The 19,361-nt window shown below is 35.0% G+C and overlaps 1 protein-coding gene across 1 annotated transcript in view; it reads left to right on the forward strand.

Annotated features, from left to right (window-relative positions):
- SORBS2 (sorbin and SH3 domain containing 2) overlaps window positions 1–19,361 on the forward strand; it is a 143,745-nt gene that overhangs the window by 45,848 nt on the left and 78,536 nt on the right. The window contains exons 3-6 of the mRNA XM_054701028.1: window positions 3,453–3,502; window positions 7,811–7,903; window positions 14,073–14,099; window positions 15,670–15,794. Coding sequence (XP_054557003.1) covers window positions 3,453–3,502; window positions 7,811–7,903; window positions 14,073–14,099; window positions 15,670–15,794 — 295 coding nt within the window. The remainder of the gene's footprint in view (window positions 1–3,452; window positions 3,503–7,810; window positions 7,904–14,072; window positions 14,100–15,669; window positions 15,795–19,361) is intronic.

Raw genomic sequence — 19,361 nt, forward strand, 5'->3', positions numbered from 1 at the left:
TGCCTGGTAGTCAAAAGAATTCAAGTGGAATTTCAAGATCATGGCACCAAGCCACATCAGTGCCTATGTGTGAACAAACACCTTTTCAGGACTCTCATTCAAAAGTTAAATTACCCAATCTATCACTATTACATTTGGGGAAGAAAGACTTCTCTGATCCATAAGAAAAAGTGGAATGTCTACTAATCAAAACTATTCAAAAGATTATAGATATAAAGTCATGTTTTTGCCCATGCATGAACGCCCAATGCAATCTATCACCATACTGGGAACAAAGGCTTCTCTGGCCCCTCAGAAAATTAATCCATTGCCATACACAAATTAGAATGCATATAAAAGTTTCCTTTTTTTATCAAACTTTGGCAAGACCTGAACTTAAGTAACTAACCCCCCCCCCACCCCGCCATCACCTGTTGAAAATCACTTTGCCACTCCACTGCAGAGAGTTTTTACTCTGTGGATCATCTGCTGAGTTTTAAGCAGGCTGCATTCTATGGTCAGTTTCCCTAGTCTTGTTCCTGTTTCAATTCTGATTTAAGCGAATACTTGAAATGCAGTCTCTTCTAGCAGAGCACGCAAACACTCTAGGAATTTGATGCTTTCCAGAATAATCTGTGCTTGTTATGTAAGTACAATCAAAGACACTTTTTTAGAGCAGAACAAAAGAGATTAGATTCGCTTTAGTTTAAATTGTCTAAAGAGAGTTTTCAGTCATGGATTTGCTAATGGCTTTAGTACAAATAATGGAAATAGAATCCTGCATTTTTATTAATCACCCAAGAAGCCTTTCAGTTTCAGGTTTTTCTCGGGAGCTCAGTTACAGAAGCGCCTCTTTTAACAACTTGGAAAAAACGTCATGTCTGATTAGGAAGTTAGTCTTTTCACATTTTGACATCTAATAAATAATGTGAAGTTTAAAGTCTTCACAAATTACATTTATAGGCAGCCAAATACATCACTTTAATGGTGGAAAAACTCAAGGATTTATGGCACCTTTCTCTGTTCCTTTTAATCCTATTTTACTTTTTAAGTGTCAGATAGTTTGTAAATATCTGCATTGAATTCAAACAAATGTTGATAATTAGTTCTCTACCTTGATGGGAGAGCATTATAATTTTATATTAGCAGGTTTTATGTTCTGAAAGTGAACTTTCTGTTTCATGTTTTCTTTATTGCTCAGGATTGTTCCAGCCCAAACAATATCTTTGTCATTCACTTTTCAGATGTGAAACATTTTCATGGACTTCTAAACGTAGAGTCTTCTGAAAACGAGTGATAGAGTAGAATTCGGAAAATGGTCCTTATTTCTGGAGACTGTTTATCCCATCTTGTTTTAGAAGTGGCTTCAGGCTCGGTCACAGACATCCCTTGAGGCTTTTCTTTTCCATTTACTTTGTCCATTTAAGGTTAACATATTAGGCGTTTTGCTACTGAGAGATTAAAATAAGCAACATTTGCGGGCGCTTTCTGTGCTGACCGCTGCCTTCTTGCCTGGCCTCACTGGTATTTCTTCAGTACAGGCAATGTAAGGCTACCAAGTGGAGTTCTTAGTAATGTGTCATGCTTTTCTGTGTATCCCACAAGAAAAGAAAAAAAAAAAAAAAAGAATGAAAATGTGCCTCTTTGTATGCACTGAAACTCAAAAGGTAGAATCATACAGTTTCTCTCCATCAGTTGTTAAAGTCAACTGGCCTGTGGAATTGGACTGTAAAATTCACTGTGACCTTATGAGGAACTCTGCCAGGACCCAGCCATGGCAGGGCTAAGCATTTTCTGGCCCTACCTCTCCAACACTGCAACATCCTCCCATGGTGGATAGGCAAGAAAATAGCCCTGGACACAATAGGAGATACAAAAGCACTACCTGTCAGGGCTAATGTCTATATTGTTTTCAATTTATAGCTCTAAAAAATAAATTGGGGTGAATATGGATGTCAGAACTGTGATTATATCTGTTCTATGTGTTCATTGGTTTCATATTTATTGAGTACCAAGGTATTAGTAATTCACTCTAGACATGAAAATGGTAAAGTCCTTCTCTGGGTGCATAATTATATCTTATATCATTTAAATATGTGCTTTTAAAAATTTCATCATTACCTCTCCCTAGAGAGAAGATAAGTATCATATTTAGCTGGTGTCCACATTTTTATTTTGTTAGAATTTCACAACAGCAGTGAACAAAACCAGGTCTCCTGAAGAGGTAAACTTTGATGGCCATATTGAAAGAAAGTGATGGATGATGAATAAAGCAGAGCCTATCAGGACAGAAGAACTTGTCAGAAAGAAAGAGAGGGCAAGAAGCCTGGAAAACACAGACAAGAAAGCCAGGAGGCTCATCAGTGCCCTTTTCAGAGACTGGAGAAAGATGTATTTATATAAAGTCTTTCTTGACAGATCATTTCATTTAAACTTTATCCCTAGTCATCCATAAAATATAAATGCATTTTTAAAAATTACATTAGCATGCTTATATTCATAGAAAATCGAATGTGTTGTATTGGTGAAGTTCATGTTTATCTATCACTGAGCCCTACCCAGTAGCAAAGACAAAGGGGCAGAGGTTAAACATCTCTCTCTGGGACCACTTGCTGTAGGAAGGTTTTCTTCCTGTGTGAGCATGTCCTTACCTTTTGGTCTTAGGATATGGATAAATAAGAAACTCTAAAACTAAATAAAAGGAATATACCAGGGAAAGAATGAAGTCATCTCACATGTTATAAAATAATACACAATATTAAAAACTGCTTCCTAAAATAAGTACCACTCCACCAAGCATTTCTAATGAATTAATCACAATTATACTCAAACACTTCATTAAGAAAAACCACAGAATCTAATAGTAAAACAGAAATAAATATCATAATAATTTATTTCTTGCCTCTTTAAAAAAAGAGATGAATCTCATCTTTGACTGCTCAAAATATATGCTAAATATATTAACTATTTCTTAGTAATAAATTCACACAGTAATAGATTGAATATAATAAATGGAATCATATAAGGTCATGATTTCAAGTAAAATAAATTACTATAACAAGTTGGATAATATAAGGTCATGATTTCAAAGCACCAGGATACCATTTAAATTTCTATAAGAAGACACTTAACAACCAATGATATTTTCAGGCTCAGAGAATAGATACTGTTAGTATAAATTTTTGTGAAAGAAATTTAATTTTTAATAATAAAAACTATTCTCCATTTTTATCTATTAATGGCCCCTATTAAACACAAATGTATGTTTATATTTGTGAGCATGGGACCCATAATAGAAATTACTTGAAAGGAGTAATGAATTCTGCCCACCTTATAAAATCCTGATTTAAATAAGATTAATGATAATGTGATGTTAATGCACAGATTCCCCCCAAAACAAAACAAAATGCATGTTCATGATATTTTGTCCTACATGCTAGTGAACAAATTAATGCATCATTTTTTTTCTACAGGAATATTGAAGACTTTAATAACAAACCCTCCAAGGTCAAAATGAATACAGGTACGCTGTCTCCATTAGTCTTAAATTCGTTAGACCTGCTCTCTAAAATTATATTCGCCCTGAATCATTAGTTTGACACTCTGTGGATCTTAACTGTGATTTTGAGTTTCTGATGAGATAGACAATCTAAACCTATTTCTTGATGTTTTGTCTTTGTTTCCACTATTATAGCTATCAGAAGTAGAATTTTCTGTTTTACCTACTTTTTCTGTACTTGTGTTTTGGAATTAACTCCTGCAAATCTTAGGGAGCAAATCTTAGGGAGTATGTCATTTGCATCCATACTTTGGACTCCCCCACTTTGAATAAGCTAAATTCAAAATTGCTTTAACAGAAAATATGTAGAGTTCCCCATCCTAAAATTTCTTTCTGTTAACTGCAGTTAGAGTGTCAAAATTTCATAGGAAATCAATTTAATTAATCATTAGACACATATGAAGTAATACACATTGTATTTTTGATGTGAGAACAGTTGTCTCCAAATAGCTTAACAACACTGATGCCTCTGAGCTCTGTGTGAATAGATTAATTGTGAAAGTGTTGGTAATACATGCTGTGTGCACAGGAATTTTTTCCATAGTACAAATATTTTAGCTTTTCTTTTTACCTTTTTCCCTCTGGAATTTTTATATAGTCATCATTCTGGAAGGCAACTTTCTCACTGAAATGCTATGATTTATGTTTCAAAAATACCATTTCCTATCCACCGAGTGATTGTTTTAGCCAGTCACCTCATGGCGAAGGAGAAAAGATGGTTCAAAATATTTGCTGACATCAAGATAGTTTAAGGTTTTGCTGTCTCTTGTTGTTATCAGAGTGCCTAGAGGGACAATTAACAACCACTGGTGGGAACTAATAAATAATCCCTAAATTGAGTGTAGAGGCATGTTGCTCTGCGCCTCAGTCAGTGGCTGCCCCAGCAGAGACCTGCTCTAATGACCGCGGAGAAAGCTTGGTCCCCTGGTCTCGGAGGATGCAGGCAAGAAGAGGCTGCTAGAGACATCCACAGATCCAAGGGCGGCTTGCAAGAGAAATTGTAACCCCACAAATGAACCAAGTAAAAGCATTTGGACAATTTGGAGATGTGGAAATTTCCATTTAGATGTGGAAATTTCCAAATTTCCAAAGGACAAATCGTATTAGGCAAAAGAGACTGCAAAAAAGCAGATAGAATGGAGAGCCCAGAGCTGAGCTAGGATAAATCATGCTGTAAAACTGCAGTCGTTCCACAGCATGTTCACATGAGGATGTTGTATTTACTGAGTGTTCTAAGCTCTTTTCTCACAGATAGGATGAACATAGTTTCCCAATATCCTTCATTTTTGTGGAATGCTAATTTTCCTATTTATTATAACCTGATTATGACAGAGGCATAATATGGGATTATAATAAATATGCCATTTTCATGTGTAATGCATTTAGTAGTTCATCTTCTTATCCCTAACAGCAAAGCAGGTAAATGGAAATTGGTAAATTTGTTAGGTCGCTGGGTACTTGTGGCAGCATAAATACAATACTCAAAGCATCTTCTCGTTATTAAGTAGTAGCTTGGCTTTGTATAGAATGAGAATTTGCATAGTTATTTTGCTTACATGGATGAATTTATGCACATATATATGCATGTGATATATGACATTCAAAATTATGCATGTGACTAGAATGCTTTGTTTAAAATTGCAAAGTCATACTATAATGTCACTATAAAAACATAATACCTTTAAATACATAAATATTCCTGCAGGAAGTTATAGCAGTATCTAAAAATTGAAGTAAAAAATTGTATCTAAATATTTGTGATCCATTGTTTTCTAAAGAAAATTTTATCTATTGATGAAAGAAAAGAGAGGATATTAAGTAATTCACGATATGCAATTTTCCAGCAATAGAAACAGCTTCCAAGAATTTTGTAGCTTGTGAAAGTGACTTAGCAAGGCTACAGGTCTTTAATGAGTGTTAGGCAAGAGTAGAATTAAGATCCTCTGGTATGATGTAAAGTATGCAAGACAAAATCCTTGTTTTGACATCCTAAATATACCTTGAAGAATATCGAAGTATCAACACATCAGTAAATAGAAAGAGAATACAACATATTTCTCTAGTCCTACAATTTCACAAATAACTTTTCGAACTAAGCTCTTTATTAAACTGTTAATGAAGTCAGAGTCTCCATTTATTTTATCTAGGTCTTAGAGCTGCTTGGCAGTAGTTTTACCTAGAGATTCTCACTTTCTTGGTTTACAGTGCCAAGATAGCTCTGTCATATTTACCACATTCTTCAGTTTAAAAAAAAAAAAAAACTATTTTCTTCTTTATTTTATTAAGTAGCCATTCAGGTGCAAACAACTAAATAAGTACTATGTCCCATCAACTCAGAAGCAATTTGACAAAGTGCACATGAATTTTATTTTGTTATAATCACAATTATTTACTAATGGTACACGTATGTTGAACACTGCAAACATTCTCTTATTAAATTGTACATTTCCACTGTCATTAACTAGTCCAAAATGATTTCCACAGGGTACTTGTTTTTCATCATAGCAAGCACCAAAAATCCAACTTTTCAAAAATATGGCATCATCTAAAGGGAAAATAGCATGCAATCTATTATGCTGAAATAGGTCTAAAGTTCGTGCTATGTCTGCATAGTATCACTGTAAATGTAAAGTTTCCCCTGCCTACTCTTGTGAATCCACAAGGGTAACCCAGGGTATTTCAGCACAGTTTGGGAACCATGGGTTTAATCCATATGACCCTGGATTTCCTTGTTCTGAGATATTTCCCTTTTAATCTCCGCTAGTTTTTGGAAATTCAGAATTAAAAGAAAATCTCTTAAGAAACCATCAGTTTTCGCTTTAATACTCTTGACTACACAACCCATTTTAGCCCATTGGTAGCTGTTCACTGCCACATGTTCAACAGCATTACCTCATTGGATCAGGAACACACGTCCTTTGTAGCTATTTACAGTTTGCAATTTGCCAAAATCCCGTTGTACCTCTTTTGAGGATTTCTTCAGTTGTATGTTTCTACCACTTGTCTTTCTATGTTTGGTCTTTGAATTTTAGCCTTTGATTTATTTGACTTTCAATGTTGTTACAAGTCATTTTTCCATTTTAATTATTAACTGCATTGGGAAATTATTATTTTAAACATACACCCAAGAAATGATGTTTCTGATTTGAGAATCGTTCTACTAATTTTAAGGTCTACTGATCTTACTACCTGTGATTTTATAAAAAATGAATTAAAATAATATTTCCAAGCATTCTAAAATTTCCTCAATTCCATTCAAAGTGGATGATTTTCCTTCAGAAATAATGAAAAAGAAAAAAAACAATAGCATATGGCAATATATAATGATTATGGCATCATATTGTTGTTTTTTTTTTCTTTCTTGTTGTAACTTTCAAAAAATTAAAGTTGTCTTGGTTCCAGGGGATGGAGCAAAACTATTTATTGCACATGCCATATGACAAAGGAATGTGGAATGGAATTGGAATTTGTTCATAAATAGAACATTAACCTTCCAATTTTAGAAGTCTTATTACTCTGAACTCTTGATAGCATATTAAAATAACTGATGCATTTTTACTTGTTTTGCTTTCCATAGTGATGTGTTTAAGTGCAAATGTATAGATTGACATATACAAAAGCACAAGAACAACATAATTTTTTAAAACATGGTCACTTCAACATCATATATATCAATATTTTATTTCAATTACACTATTTATAAAATTAATAATTATAGGAAGACATTTAATTTCCACAATGATTTTTTAATGAATCCTATATATCAAATGTATCATATGTATATCAATTAATGCTTCAAACTATCTTCAGGAGTCCGAATAGCTAGAATACAGTAAAACATGAATGATGGATACAAAAGCACATTATATTATATCATAGCTTTTAATCATGAAATATAGGCTATCTATAACTCTAAAAACTGGTAAGACTGCTTATAAATTTAATGTGAATTGAATTTAAATGGTATAAACAAAGTTGAATTCTACACATGCTCTGTCATGAAAGAAAAACCAAAAAATGTTAAGTACAAAATTTGTTTCTCCCTTAAAGCATTGGCATAGAGTTCCTAGACTCCTGGTTTTTCCTTTTGCTTTTGTTTATTGGTTTATTTTACTTGGGGTGGGTATGAAATTTGCAGAGGCATTCCATGGTTACTGACTCTGACTGTTCATCTTTCTCATGGATGTCTGGCATGATTCACTTAAGATGCATGATACTGCATGTGCTTTCTCCTCTGCTGTGGCCTCTGCTATATCATTTTTTTGCTTCCAGATAGCGGTGGGTGTGCTCGCAAACGTGCTGCCATGTCTGTCACATTAACATCTGTGAAGAGAGTTCAAAGTTCTCCAAACCTATTGGCTGCAGGTATAATATCACTGACTCACAGAATGTTGCATTTGAATGGCTTTATCTGACCTTTCTCTCTTTCCAGAATTATCTTGTTTAGATGATTAAAGTGGCTGTAAATATTTTCCTAATACCCCAAGGTTCTTATTTTTCTCATTTCAAGAATAGCTTCTAGTCCTTCTGACTATTGTTCTAAAAATGAAATCCAAAGGAAACTGATATCTTGTAGAAAACATTTTAAAAATCTAATTAAAAACAATAATATCCTTGCCAAAAATGTGTTGAGTAACTGCAAGTGTTAATAATTATTTGTTTTGGGATCTCATGAGCTAAAGCAATATAATGTTTAGTTAAGATAACTCTTAGGTACTTTAGTTGTTTCAACCTAAAAATTGTTGGGAGTATGGTCAAAAATTTGTGTTGGCAGGAAATGGAATCTTTATTAATTTGCCTCTTCATCAAAAGAGGCAAATTGATAATAAAATGTTAGTTTTGAGAGAAATCTTAAATCTTCCCCTAGTCCAATCTGTAAAGAACCTACACACACAGAGAGAGAGAGAGAGAGAGAGAGAGAGAGAAGAGAGAGATCGTGGTTAATGAAAATTAACTTGCAGAAGCTAATTGGGAGTATGCTATTTCAGCGTCCACCAAGGCAGGTCACCTTATAATAAATGTCTGTCATGATTTCCCTGAGTCTGTAGTGTAGGCCGAGTCTATACTTGGAGGGACATGTGTAAGTACCAAGTACCCCAACGACTCCAAAATCTCTACACCCTGAGAAATGTACCCAGATCTCTGGGTGACTGCTGGTTGGTTTGATTGTTGGCTGTTTGGTTTGGGGTTTCTTATTTTTATTCATAATATTCATGGATTTGGAGGCAGAAGTAGGAAAAAGATGGAGTGTTGAAATAATTTAAATTTGTGTTGTACATATCAGTGTCTTACATACATACACTTAGTAGTTAATTAAATATTCAAGATGTTCTTATCTTTAAAGCTACTTAATACTGAACTACCCACTTTTGTTAAGGAAAGAAACAAACTTCCATATAGAGAATCCCATCCCTGCCCATCACCCCCAATCCACAAATGGTTTTCAGTGTCTAAGTAAATAGACATATGGTACCAGATGGTACAGTGGTATGTTTCTAAAAATGCAAGTTGCACTGAGATGTGTTTAGTATGATTTCATGTGGGTCAAAAATTTTATATACATGTATATGTATTTGTACATGTATATGTATTTGTATGTGTTTACCAGTATGGATGAACATGAACAAATATCAGAAAAAAATGGTATTGATCAATATGAAAAAATATCAGAAAAACTACAAATGTGCTTTTACATTGAATATCTTAGGGATATGGGATGGAGAGAAGTAACGAAATAAGTAAAATCCAGGAACATCTAATAATTGGAATGTCTGTGCTATGAATATCATGAACATTTCAGTCAAGTAAATTCTAGTCAGACTGCCCAGATGTGGACCATTGATGCACAGGCAAGAGAATGTGGTTGCTAAACAACAGCAATCACTATTTATGAAATCAACCCCCATGGGAACAATATTAGCTTGAACTAGAGATAGCCATTTTGTAGAGGCACAACTAGGATATCAGCAAGTTCAAGTCACTTAGCTTAATGGAAAGCCTTAATACTTATGAGATATGAGTAATCTTTGGGAATAAGATTATGTAATGGCTCTGGACCATTTAAAATTTTTTATTGCTAAGAGTAAGATTTCCAGAGAAAGAAGTCCCCTGAATTTTGGACTTAACTGTTAAATTTTTCTAAAAAAAAATAGATATCTTTGCATTAATTAGACACATAGAATATAATCCCTTTTTCAAAGAAGTTTTGATTTCATTTTAAAGAAAGAAATCAATTTATTTTTGCCCAATCACATTATATGGTAGCCTCACAAAGATTTACTTGACACAGTATCTGTGTAAATCAAAAGGGAATTAATAAATATTTATTGCACTAGATATTATTAAAATAAAGCAGCCTTTGCTAAAAGACCACCTCCACAAAGAATTCCAAGCTTCCCTCTCTCTTCTCTCAGATTAGAAAATCAACATACTAATAGTTATCAATGATTTGTCCCCTACATCAGTCTTTCACTTTTCCTTTTATAAGAAGTAAAATCCAGGCCTCCCCTGGTGGTGCAGCAGTTGAGCGCTGGGCTGCAAAGCTGCCTGCAGCCTCTGCAGCACTGGTTCGATCCCCGGCCACTGGCGAGGGTCCCACATGGCGTGCAAACCTCTCCTGCCGCGCCTGCTGCTCCCCTCAGCAGTGTATTTCATCAGTTTGCCTGCTCTGTTTCCCGCTCTGGCTCTGGTGAATTCTCTCACCCTCCCGCGCTTCTGACTGTACCCAGTGCTTGTATAGATAGATAGATAGATAGATAGATAGATAGATAGATAGATAGATAGATAGATAGATAGATAGATAGATAGATAGATAGATAGATAGATAGATAAATTTAAAAAAAAGTATTATAAGAAGTAAAATCCCACACAAACTTCATAGCAGACACTAATGCTTTAAACCTACACTAGAAAGAAAACAATGACTACCAACCCTCAATAACCCTTTCAAAGTATATTTTATTTTACCAAAACACTTGGCAGTCAAGGTTGCATTGATAAGGGTGTGTGTACTGAGGTGACCAGATCGCTGTGCCACAGATGGGGCCAGCCGATGCCTCCTGCCCATTCACACCCTTAAGAAGACTCATCTGTCTGTTTGTACCTCAGTTTCCTTTCTTAAAAGATAAAGAATTTGTCTGATATTCTCCTGCCTCTCTGAGAATTTAATCATTCCCTAAACAAGCCAGATTTAACAGGACTAAATGAGGGTAAATGAAGAAAATTAATGGAAAAACTGGTAGTACTTCAAAACACGGTAGGCATCCAATTAGTTGACTTGAATTTAATTAATGTTAAAATTAATTCACATGAAGCACTTGAACCCTCTAAAGAAAGGAGTTGTAAGAATTAAAATCATGATTTCCACGAAAAGTATAGTTCAAAATGTCAATATAGTGTGTACATCACTTAAAAGGAATTTAAATAAAACTAGAATAGAGATTATGTTGTAGTCAACTCCACAAACATAACTACTTTATTTTTTTTTAATTTTTTTTCAAAGATTTATTTTTATTTATTTATACATGCACTGGGTACTGTCAGAAGCGCAGGAGGGTGAGAGAATTCACCAGAGCCAGAGCGGGGAGCAGAGCAGACAGAAGGACCGAAGTACACTGCTGAGAGGAGCAGCGGGGGGCAGGAGAGGTCTGCGCGCCATGTGGAACCCTCCTCCGGTGGCCGGGGAGCAGCCGGGGATCGAACCGGCGCTGCAGAGGCTGCGGGCAGATTCGCAACCCAGCGCTCAACCACTGCACCACCGGGGAGGCCCAACACAACTTCTTTAAAATCACAATATCAGAGTTATGAAGTTGGAAAGGACATTTGAGGGCATCTGGTCCAATCTTCAACACCAAGCCAGCAAGGACAGGACAATCTCTCTGACAGACATCCTCCACTTTCTGCCATACTAATGGAGAGCTGTTTGTGTTCTTCATTCTCAAAGACCCTATTTATATACACAACCAAGGGAATTATAAATCTGTCCCATGTGCTTATTCTTAAGTTTTTAAAGAAGCAATGACTGCCTACTAAAGAACACTGGAATTTAAGGGCACTGATCTCTCAAGTTTAGCTCTGTTTGTTGACAAGAATCATGAAGAATGATAATGCAATGCCATTTTCTCCTCACTACTGCCAAGTCTTTTTTTTTTTTTAACTTGTTTTCTCTTTATTTGACATGGGTGCAGGATTTTTATGCTTTCTCTGTTACCTTCTCTGAAACACACTTGTTCTACCTTTCCTAAGTTTTCCTGGCACTGATAAAATACAAGTAGGGCTGCAGTGAACAGTATTCATGTGGGAAGGTATTTATCTTTCAGTGCCTCTGAAGAGCCATCATAAAATAGCAAATCAGGATTATATGTTTTAAATGTCTATAATTGGATTTATTGTAAAGAAATCAAAATGGTATACTCTTAAGAGGCCATCCATTTAAAACTAGACTTTAATTGTTCACAAAAGTTTCAGTAAAACTTGTGTTCATCCTGGAATTTTAATCCCTCTCTTAATTCTATGCATTTGTGTCCACCATGTGATGCAGCACTTTTCTATAGGGCTCATCATTACTGAGAGCTCCTATTTCCTATTGCACAAAGTACATTTTCTTTTGAAAATCCCTGAGCCCAGTATGGGGAAAGGGTAAGCACCTAGTCAAAACTAGAGCCACTGTCCTCTGATTCTCTTATTTAATATTTATCCCACTTAAGTCTCCGTAATCTCCAGTCTCAACAGTACGGGGAAACAGAAGTGGCCCTCTGCAAACTGTCACTTAGAGGATGCTTATTTCAAGTGTCATTCAGATTTACTCAATATACACTCCTCTTCCTCATCTACACCTCTCTCACCTCCAAGCATCAGGCTTCTGTGGCATCCACTGAAGTACAGATCCATACATCCTGCCTTGTGAACTTTTGTATTATCAAATCAAGAGTGAAATAAACTTTACTCAAGCAATTTTTTATACTATAAATATAATAATTATTATTAATGCTGCTTCTCTTTTCATTGCCATTTTCCAAGTCCCAAAATTTGTTCCTTGTTCACAAATAATATGTGGCACCCAAGTGGTTATTAAATCTCTTGCCTTGAGTGCCCCATTGCAGAATTCTAGTGATTGCTCTATATTATTAAATTTTTTGACTTTTCCTTATAAAGCCTTCATCATCATTTAAGGTATTCAGAGTTTCAATCATTTCTACTTCCATCAGATCCTAAAATTAGAGTCTAGTAAACATCTCATGTATAATTTTTCAAATTTATTTTTATTTTATGGTACACATTTTATTACTCTGATTTTTAATGCAATGGAGGTAAAATCCATAGTAAATTAGCAATTATCTCATTGTGGTGGAAGATTTATTAGTATTTTTTGACTAACCTGTGCTAGAGTCATTCTAATATACTCGATGCTGATTCACAATTATATGTCTTTTTTGATTTGCAAAAGCTATCAAATAATTTACTAAAAATATATGCTTGCATTTCTCAACTCATTTTCATCATTCTAAAATCATTTGTCCAGATATCAAATTAAATATTCCTTTAGCGTTATAAAGGAAAATGAAGAATCTTTCTTATATATAACATTCGTGTTACTATAGTCATTGAAATAAGAGTAATTCCTTAGCAGTCCCTGGGAACACAAAGAAGGAATCCAAGACCTGGACAGCAGATTAGGCTGAATGACCCCTAAGATCCTTTCCAAAGTCAAGATTTAATGATTCTATCAATAGGTGAAATTGACCGTGTGGTAGAACAGAACCAAGCAATACATATTGATTATCTGGAGTGTGCATAAGTTACAGAAGAGTCTTAACTGAATAATTCCAATAAAACTAATAGCAAATATGTCACTGCAACACTTTCCAACTGTATTTCCAGAAACAATTTATTGGTACTGAAATTTGTTTTCACAGTTCCTAGCTGCAAGACAAGACAATGAACATATTGTTACAACTCTTTCATATTTGAATATAAATGACAATAATAAAACACAACATCGTGAGAATCATTTGAAAATATTGTATAATATGGTAGACACATTTATTCTTACACAAAGTAAAAAAAAAATGCAAATTGCAAAAAAAAATTCTATTTAACATAGACATTAAAGATTATCAGTCTGTCCAGGAAGTTAAAAGCTTAAAAACTAATGGTTTGACTTATGCTAAGAGAAGCCGTCATTGTTTCCAAACTAGATTCCTCTTGATACTTTAATTTGATCTTTAGAAATTCATATAACCAGTTTGGGCGAATAAGATTAAAATTACATGGTTGTAATTTATTGAGGTGAAGAATCAGTGTTTGATATATATGTGTCAACTATACGTCATAGATATTTCATAACAGATATTCCAAGTGAAGTAAAAATAAATACACAAACCACCCATTAGTATATTTCACTTACCTAGAATTTTCCAACTTACCCAGGTTATGTTTGCAAAAAGAAAATGCATGTGGCTTTTGACAAATGATTTTTACTATATTGTTCACTCTTTTAACTTACTATTAATATCAACATTTTTTTTTCTTTTAGGGCGTGATTCTCAGTCACCAGACTCAGGTACAGAAATGTTATTCTGAATAATCATTACATTCATTGTAAGTCTTTTTTTTTGGATATTCATAACCACATTGTTGCCCTCACAGTAAACTTAAATTGCATAATATGCAATATGCAATGGCATATTAAATTGAATTAAATATTTGGAAAGAAAACTTTTTTTTTTTAATTAATAAATTTTATTTTTATATTCCCCATACAATTGCAATCCCCCCATTCTGACCCCAATCCCTCCCCTCCCGCCCCCACCCCAAAAAGTGTCTCTGGTTCATAGTTTTTGTTGATTTTGATTTTCACTTTCTTATAGTTATTCATTTTCCTGGTCCCTTATTTAAGTTTTCTAGATCCCTGCTATGAGTGAGACCATCCGGTATTTTTCTTTTTCTTTTTGGCTTATTTCACTGAGCATGATCCCTTCCAGCGTCATCCATGTTGCTGCAAATTGCATGTGTTTATCTTTTTTGAATGCTGAGTAATATTCCATGGTATATATGTACCACATCTTCTTGATCCAGTCATCTATTTTTGGGCATTTGGGCTGTTTCCAAAGCTTAGCTATTGTAAACAGTGCTGCTATAAACATAGGGGTGCAGGTGTTCTTTGGAATTGATGTTTCTGTGTTCTTTGGGTAAATACCTAGGAGTGGAATTGCTGGATCCTGTGGAAGCTCTATGTTTAGTAGGTCCAGAAATCTCCACACAGCTCTCCATAGTGGTTGGACCAGTTTGCACTCCCACCAACAGTGCAGAAGAGTTCCTTTTTCTCCACAACCTCGCCAACATTTGTTGTTGCTAGTTTTTTTAATATGTGCCATTCTCACTGGTGTAAGATGGTATCTCATGGTAGTTTTGATTTGCATTTCCCTGATTGCAAGTGATGTTGAACATTTTTTCATATGCCTGTTGGCCATTCGCATTTCCTCTTCAGAGAAGTTTCTTTTAGTTCCTCTGTCCATTTTTTGACTGGATTATTTTCTTTGTTGTTGTTGAGTCTCATCAGCTCTTTGCAGATTTTTGTGATCAGTCCTTTATCATTAGTGTTGGGTGCAAAAATTTTCTCCCAGTTGGTGGGGTTTCTCTTTGTTTTTGTTATTGTCTCTTTTGCTGTGCAGAAGCTCTTTAATTTGATGTAGTCCCAGCTGTTGATCTTTGCCTTCACTATCACTGCTTTGGGTGATGTGTCTGTAAAGATGTCTTTGATATGCAAATCACGTAGTGTTTCGCCTATGTTTCCTTCTATGTATTTTATGGTTTCAGGTCTTATGTCTAGTTCTTTAATCCATTTTGAGTTGATTTTTGTATATGGTGTGAGGTAGTGGTCAAGCTTCATTCTTTTGCATGTAGCGACCCAGTTTTCCCAGCACCATTTATTGAACAAACTTTCTTTGCTCCAATGCATAGTCTTTGCTCCTTTGTCAAAGATTAGTTGACCATAAATCTGTGGGTTTATTTCTGGATTTTCTATTCGATTCCATAAAGAAAACTTTTTTGAAATGAAAATAGAGTTAATATAAAAAGTTACAAATGAATGTAGATATTTTTGTATCCAATTTGTTTCCCCTTAATAAAAGCTTGGAGATCTTACAATGATCGAAATCAAGAGACACTGAATGGAGATGCTACATATTCCTCTCTTGCAGCAAAAGGTTTTAGAAGCGTTCGACCAAACCTACAAGAAAAAAAATCGCCACCTCAGGTAATTCTACACCTGTATACTGTGTTATTTTAAACCATGGTTATTACACCATTGCTTTAGAACCTATTTTCTAAAAAGATGCAATTTATGGTGTCATTTATTTTAAATATGTTGTTGCTTTTGTATTTGCATTGCTCACCACACTTGTGTAGTTATAATATGGAAGAAATGTTTCAAGAAATGTTCAATAAATTAAAACAGGTTTTGGGAGGTTTTTCTGAACTGGTTCATAAAAGTAGGTCAGTTTCTGACATGATTTGGGTAGTCTCTAATTCTTAAAAAACTGTCAGCTGTTGCTTTGGATTTCAAAGTTATGAAGTCAGCAATGCATTATTTATTCAATAAATATGAGTTATGCAGTTGTTCATTATATTAAATAAAGGAACTCTATGTTGGAGAAATAAGTAAAATATTATTGAAAAAATATGACTAAATAAACACCGTGTGTGTGTGTGTGTGTGTGTATGTGTGTGTAACGTATGCCTCAAGGTTTGGAGAACATATGTACACTTTTAACATAATTTCCCAAAATGTCAATGGAGACAAACTTTATATTCTCTATAAAAGTTATTTTCCCTCAGAGGGCAATTATTGATAATAAATTAAAATGAATTATAGTAACATGGAGTAATATGATCTTTCAATCTAGTCAGCAAATTGTTAGCATCAGGAAAAGACATGACTTTATTCTGCTTTCTTTAGGGGTAGAGTTGACACTGGTTTCTTTAATGACTAATTTTGACTTTCTCTCTGTTTTTCCTTCAACATCATTTCTTTCTCTGGATACTTTTGGCAATTCAGGCACCCCTTCCACCCTCCAGAAAAGAGAGTTTGAGTAGCCCTTTGATAACCAGTCATCCAAAGGGTGACATTTTAGACCAACTAGTGACTAACATACAAATTCCCTCCTGTATAGAGGACTCTACTAACAGGAAATCTTTACAGGGAATTATGTGTTCTAATGAAGACGCTAATCAGACAATTGTATATTCTGAAGAATCTAACACAACTGTGTCATATACACAAAAAATTACTAATTCACTGCCTGCAACTTCCAGCACAGGTCCCTCACCAAATGCTGACATGAGTACCCCATTCCTGCAAGAAGACTACGTGCAAGATTCTCAAACACGGAGAATTTCTACATTAAAACTAATCCAGAACCAGGACTTAGGAAGTAGTGTTCCTTTTAATCCCCCACAGTTTTCCAAACCTGTTGAAGTACCATCATATCTCAAAAAACCTTGCTTACCACCCCCTAACCCAGTGCCTGAGATACACACAGCATCCCTTTCCATTCAGATAGCTCCTCTTTCAGGACACGATACTGAAAGCCACAAACAGCTACATGAGCTTCCTCCTGAGACTACAAAGATACCTCTTCAGCAAGAGAAACAAAAACCTGCAGTTGCTGTGGCCTCTCAGTCCTCAGACAGCCAGGCGGTACTTTATACTTTCCAATCTCTTCTTACAGGTGTACTGGGGGGACCCTAATGCCTTTGGTGTGCGCTTCTTATATAACCCAATGCTTCATTAGTTTTCAAGTTGAAAGGGAAAGGAGAAAGAAACCTTCTTCCTATTTCAAATCCTACTAAATTAACCAGTATATTTCTAGATGTCTTTAATTTTAGAAATATTCACATCTTTTATCCAGAAGTTGTTTCTAAAACTCTTTTCCTTAGAGATATTTATTAGAAATCATTCGTGGTCTATTATCACTTATGACTCTGTAAACCACCTTAGACTTTTATTCTAACACTTTAATTTAAAAGACTTTTAAATTAAAAAAATATGTATTTCTCATGCCTGACCTTTAGGTACCTAAATCTACTTTATTTACATGTATGTGATATCTTAAAATGTTAATTATAATTCACTTTGGAAAGAAACATTTACTTAATTCAAGCAGTATTTACCCCTTTGCAATATTCATTTTTACTAAACCTTGAATTTCTAGCTTTTCAAATGCATCACTTCAGAAAGTATATTAATCAGCCTTTGATAACCAGAATGTTAGGGAGTAAATCTTTATTTCCCTACATGTAAAATTCTTTCAAAGTACCATTCTGCTGATATTGCTAATATGTTTAGAAGAGAAGCATGTTCTTCTCCTTGATTTCTCCACAAAATGAGGTATGCTTAAGAGCATAAGCTTTAAGGAAAAACTAAATTCCAATCCATGTTCCATCACTGGCTATGTGATGAGGCAACCACCTCAACCTCCCTGTAAATCTGAACAAGGAAATGAGACTGTTGATTAGTATCAATCCATAGGTTTTAGTAGGACTAGGGAGAGAATAGATGCAAAGTACTTAGAACAAAGCAAACAATGAATAGTTGGTAGCCATTCATGAAATATATAATACTGTCAGCAACAACAGCAGTAGGAATATTAAAAACACTCCTAAGCAATTTATATAATACTATTTCCTGCAGTTGTACTATTAAAGATGTACAAAACATATCCTAGAAGAGATGATAGAATTCCCTGCAAGTCATGCAAGGATTTCCATTTTATTCTCAATTAAAATGGAAGTCACTGGGGGATTTTGAAGGCCCCACTATTATTGCTTGTCTTATATCATAGCAAAATCATTCTGACTATTTGGTTGAGAACAAATATCATAGGGCAAGAAGAAGAGTGAGCAAGTTGGTTAGGTAACTATTGCAACAATTTAAGTGAGAAATTATGGTGGCATAAAGCAGGGTTGAAGCAGTGGAGGTGGTAAAAAGTCAGATTCTGAATGTACTTTGAAAATAGAGTAAACAGAACTTCCTGACAGATTGCATGTGGGACGTCAGAGAAAGACTCCAAGGTTTTAAGTCTTTGCAACTGGAAAGGATGGAATTTGCTGTCAACTGAGACTGGATGACTGTGGGTAGACGACTATGGGGAAAGCAGATTTGTTTAAAAATTTGGGACATGATCAATTTGGGATGTCTGCTAGACATCCATGCGGAGAGGTCAAGTACACAGTTGCATGTATGAGTTTGTAGTTCAGATGGAAGGCTCAGGTTGGAGATATAAGCCACCAGCTCATGAGTGGTTTTTGTAGTCATGAGACTGAATGAGATCCTTAGGGCTAAAGCATAAAGGAAAGAGGTATAAGCACTGGGCCCAAGTGTACCCCAGCAGTAAGATGAAGAACTCCCACAGAAGACTAAGGTACAGAGAAAACCAGAAAAATGTGACACCCTCAAAGCCAAATGGGGAAAGTGTATCAAGAAAGGATGGCTAGCTCTGCAAATCTGTGTTGACAGGGCAAGTATCAGATGTGCTCTAACTTACTGACTTCATAGAAGTAAGGAGGACTTTCTTGAACCAGGCTGAAGAGAGACTAGGAGAAGATCAAGTTAGACAGTCAGCTCTTACAAGGTGTTACTGACTATTCCCCCTCCCTGAACCTCAGTTTTGTCATATAAAATAGGGGTAATGCTGGCATTCATCTTGCAGCATTGTTGTGAGGTTTGAATAAGATGTTGCTTGGCATAGTAACTGCTACATGTAATGCAAAAATAAATACCCCCACAAAAATACCTCAGTAGCTATTGTTATTTTTCCAAGTT

The sequence above is a fragment of the Talpa occidentalis genome, unplaced genomic scaffold (genome assembly GCF_014898055.3).
Source record: "Talpa occidentalis isolate TD23 unplaced genomic scaffold, MPIMG_talOcc4v2.1 talOcc4.4, whole genome shotgun sequence".
Lineage (NCBI taxonomy): Eukaryota > Metazoa > Chordata > Mammalia > Eulipotyphla > Talpidae > Talpa > Talpa occidentalis.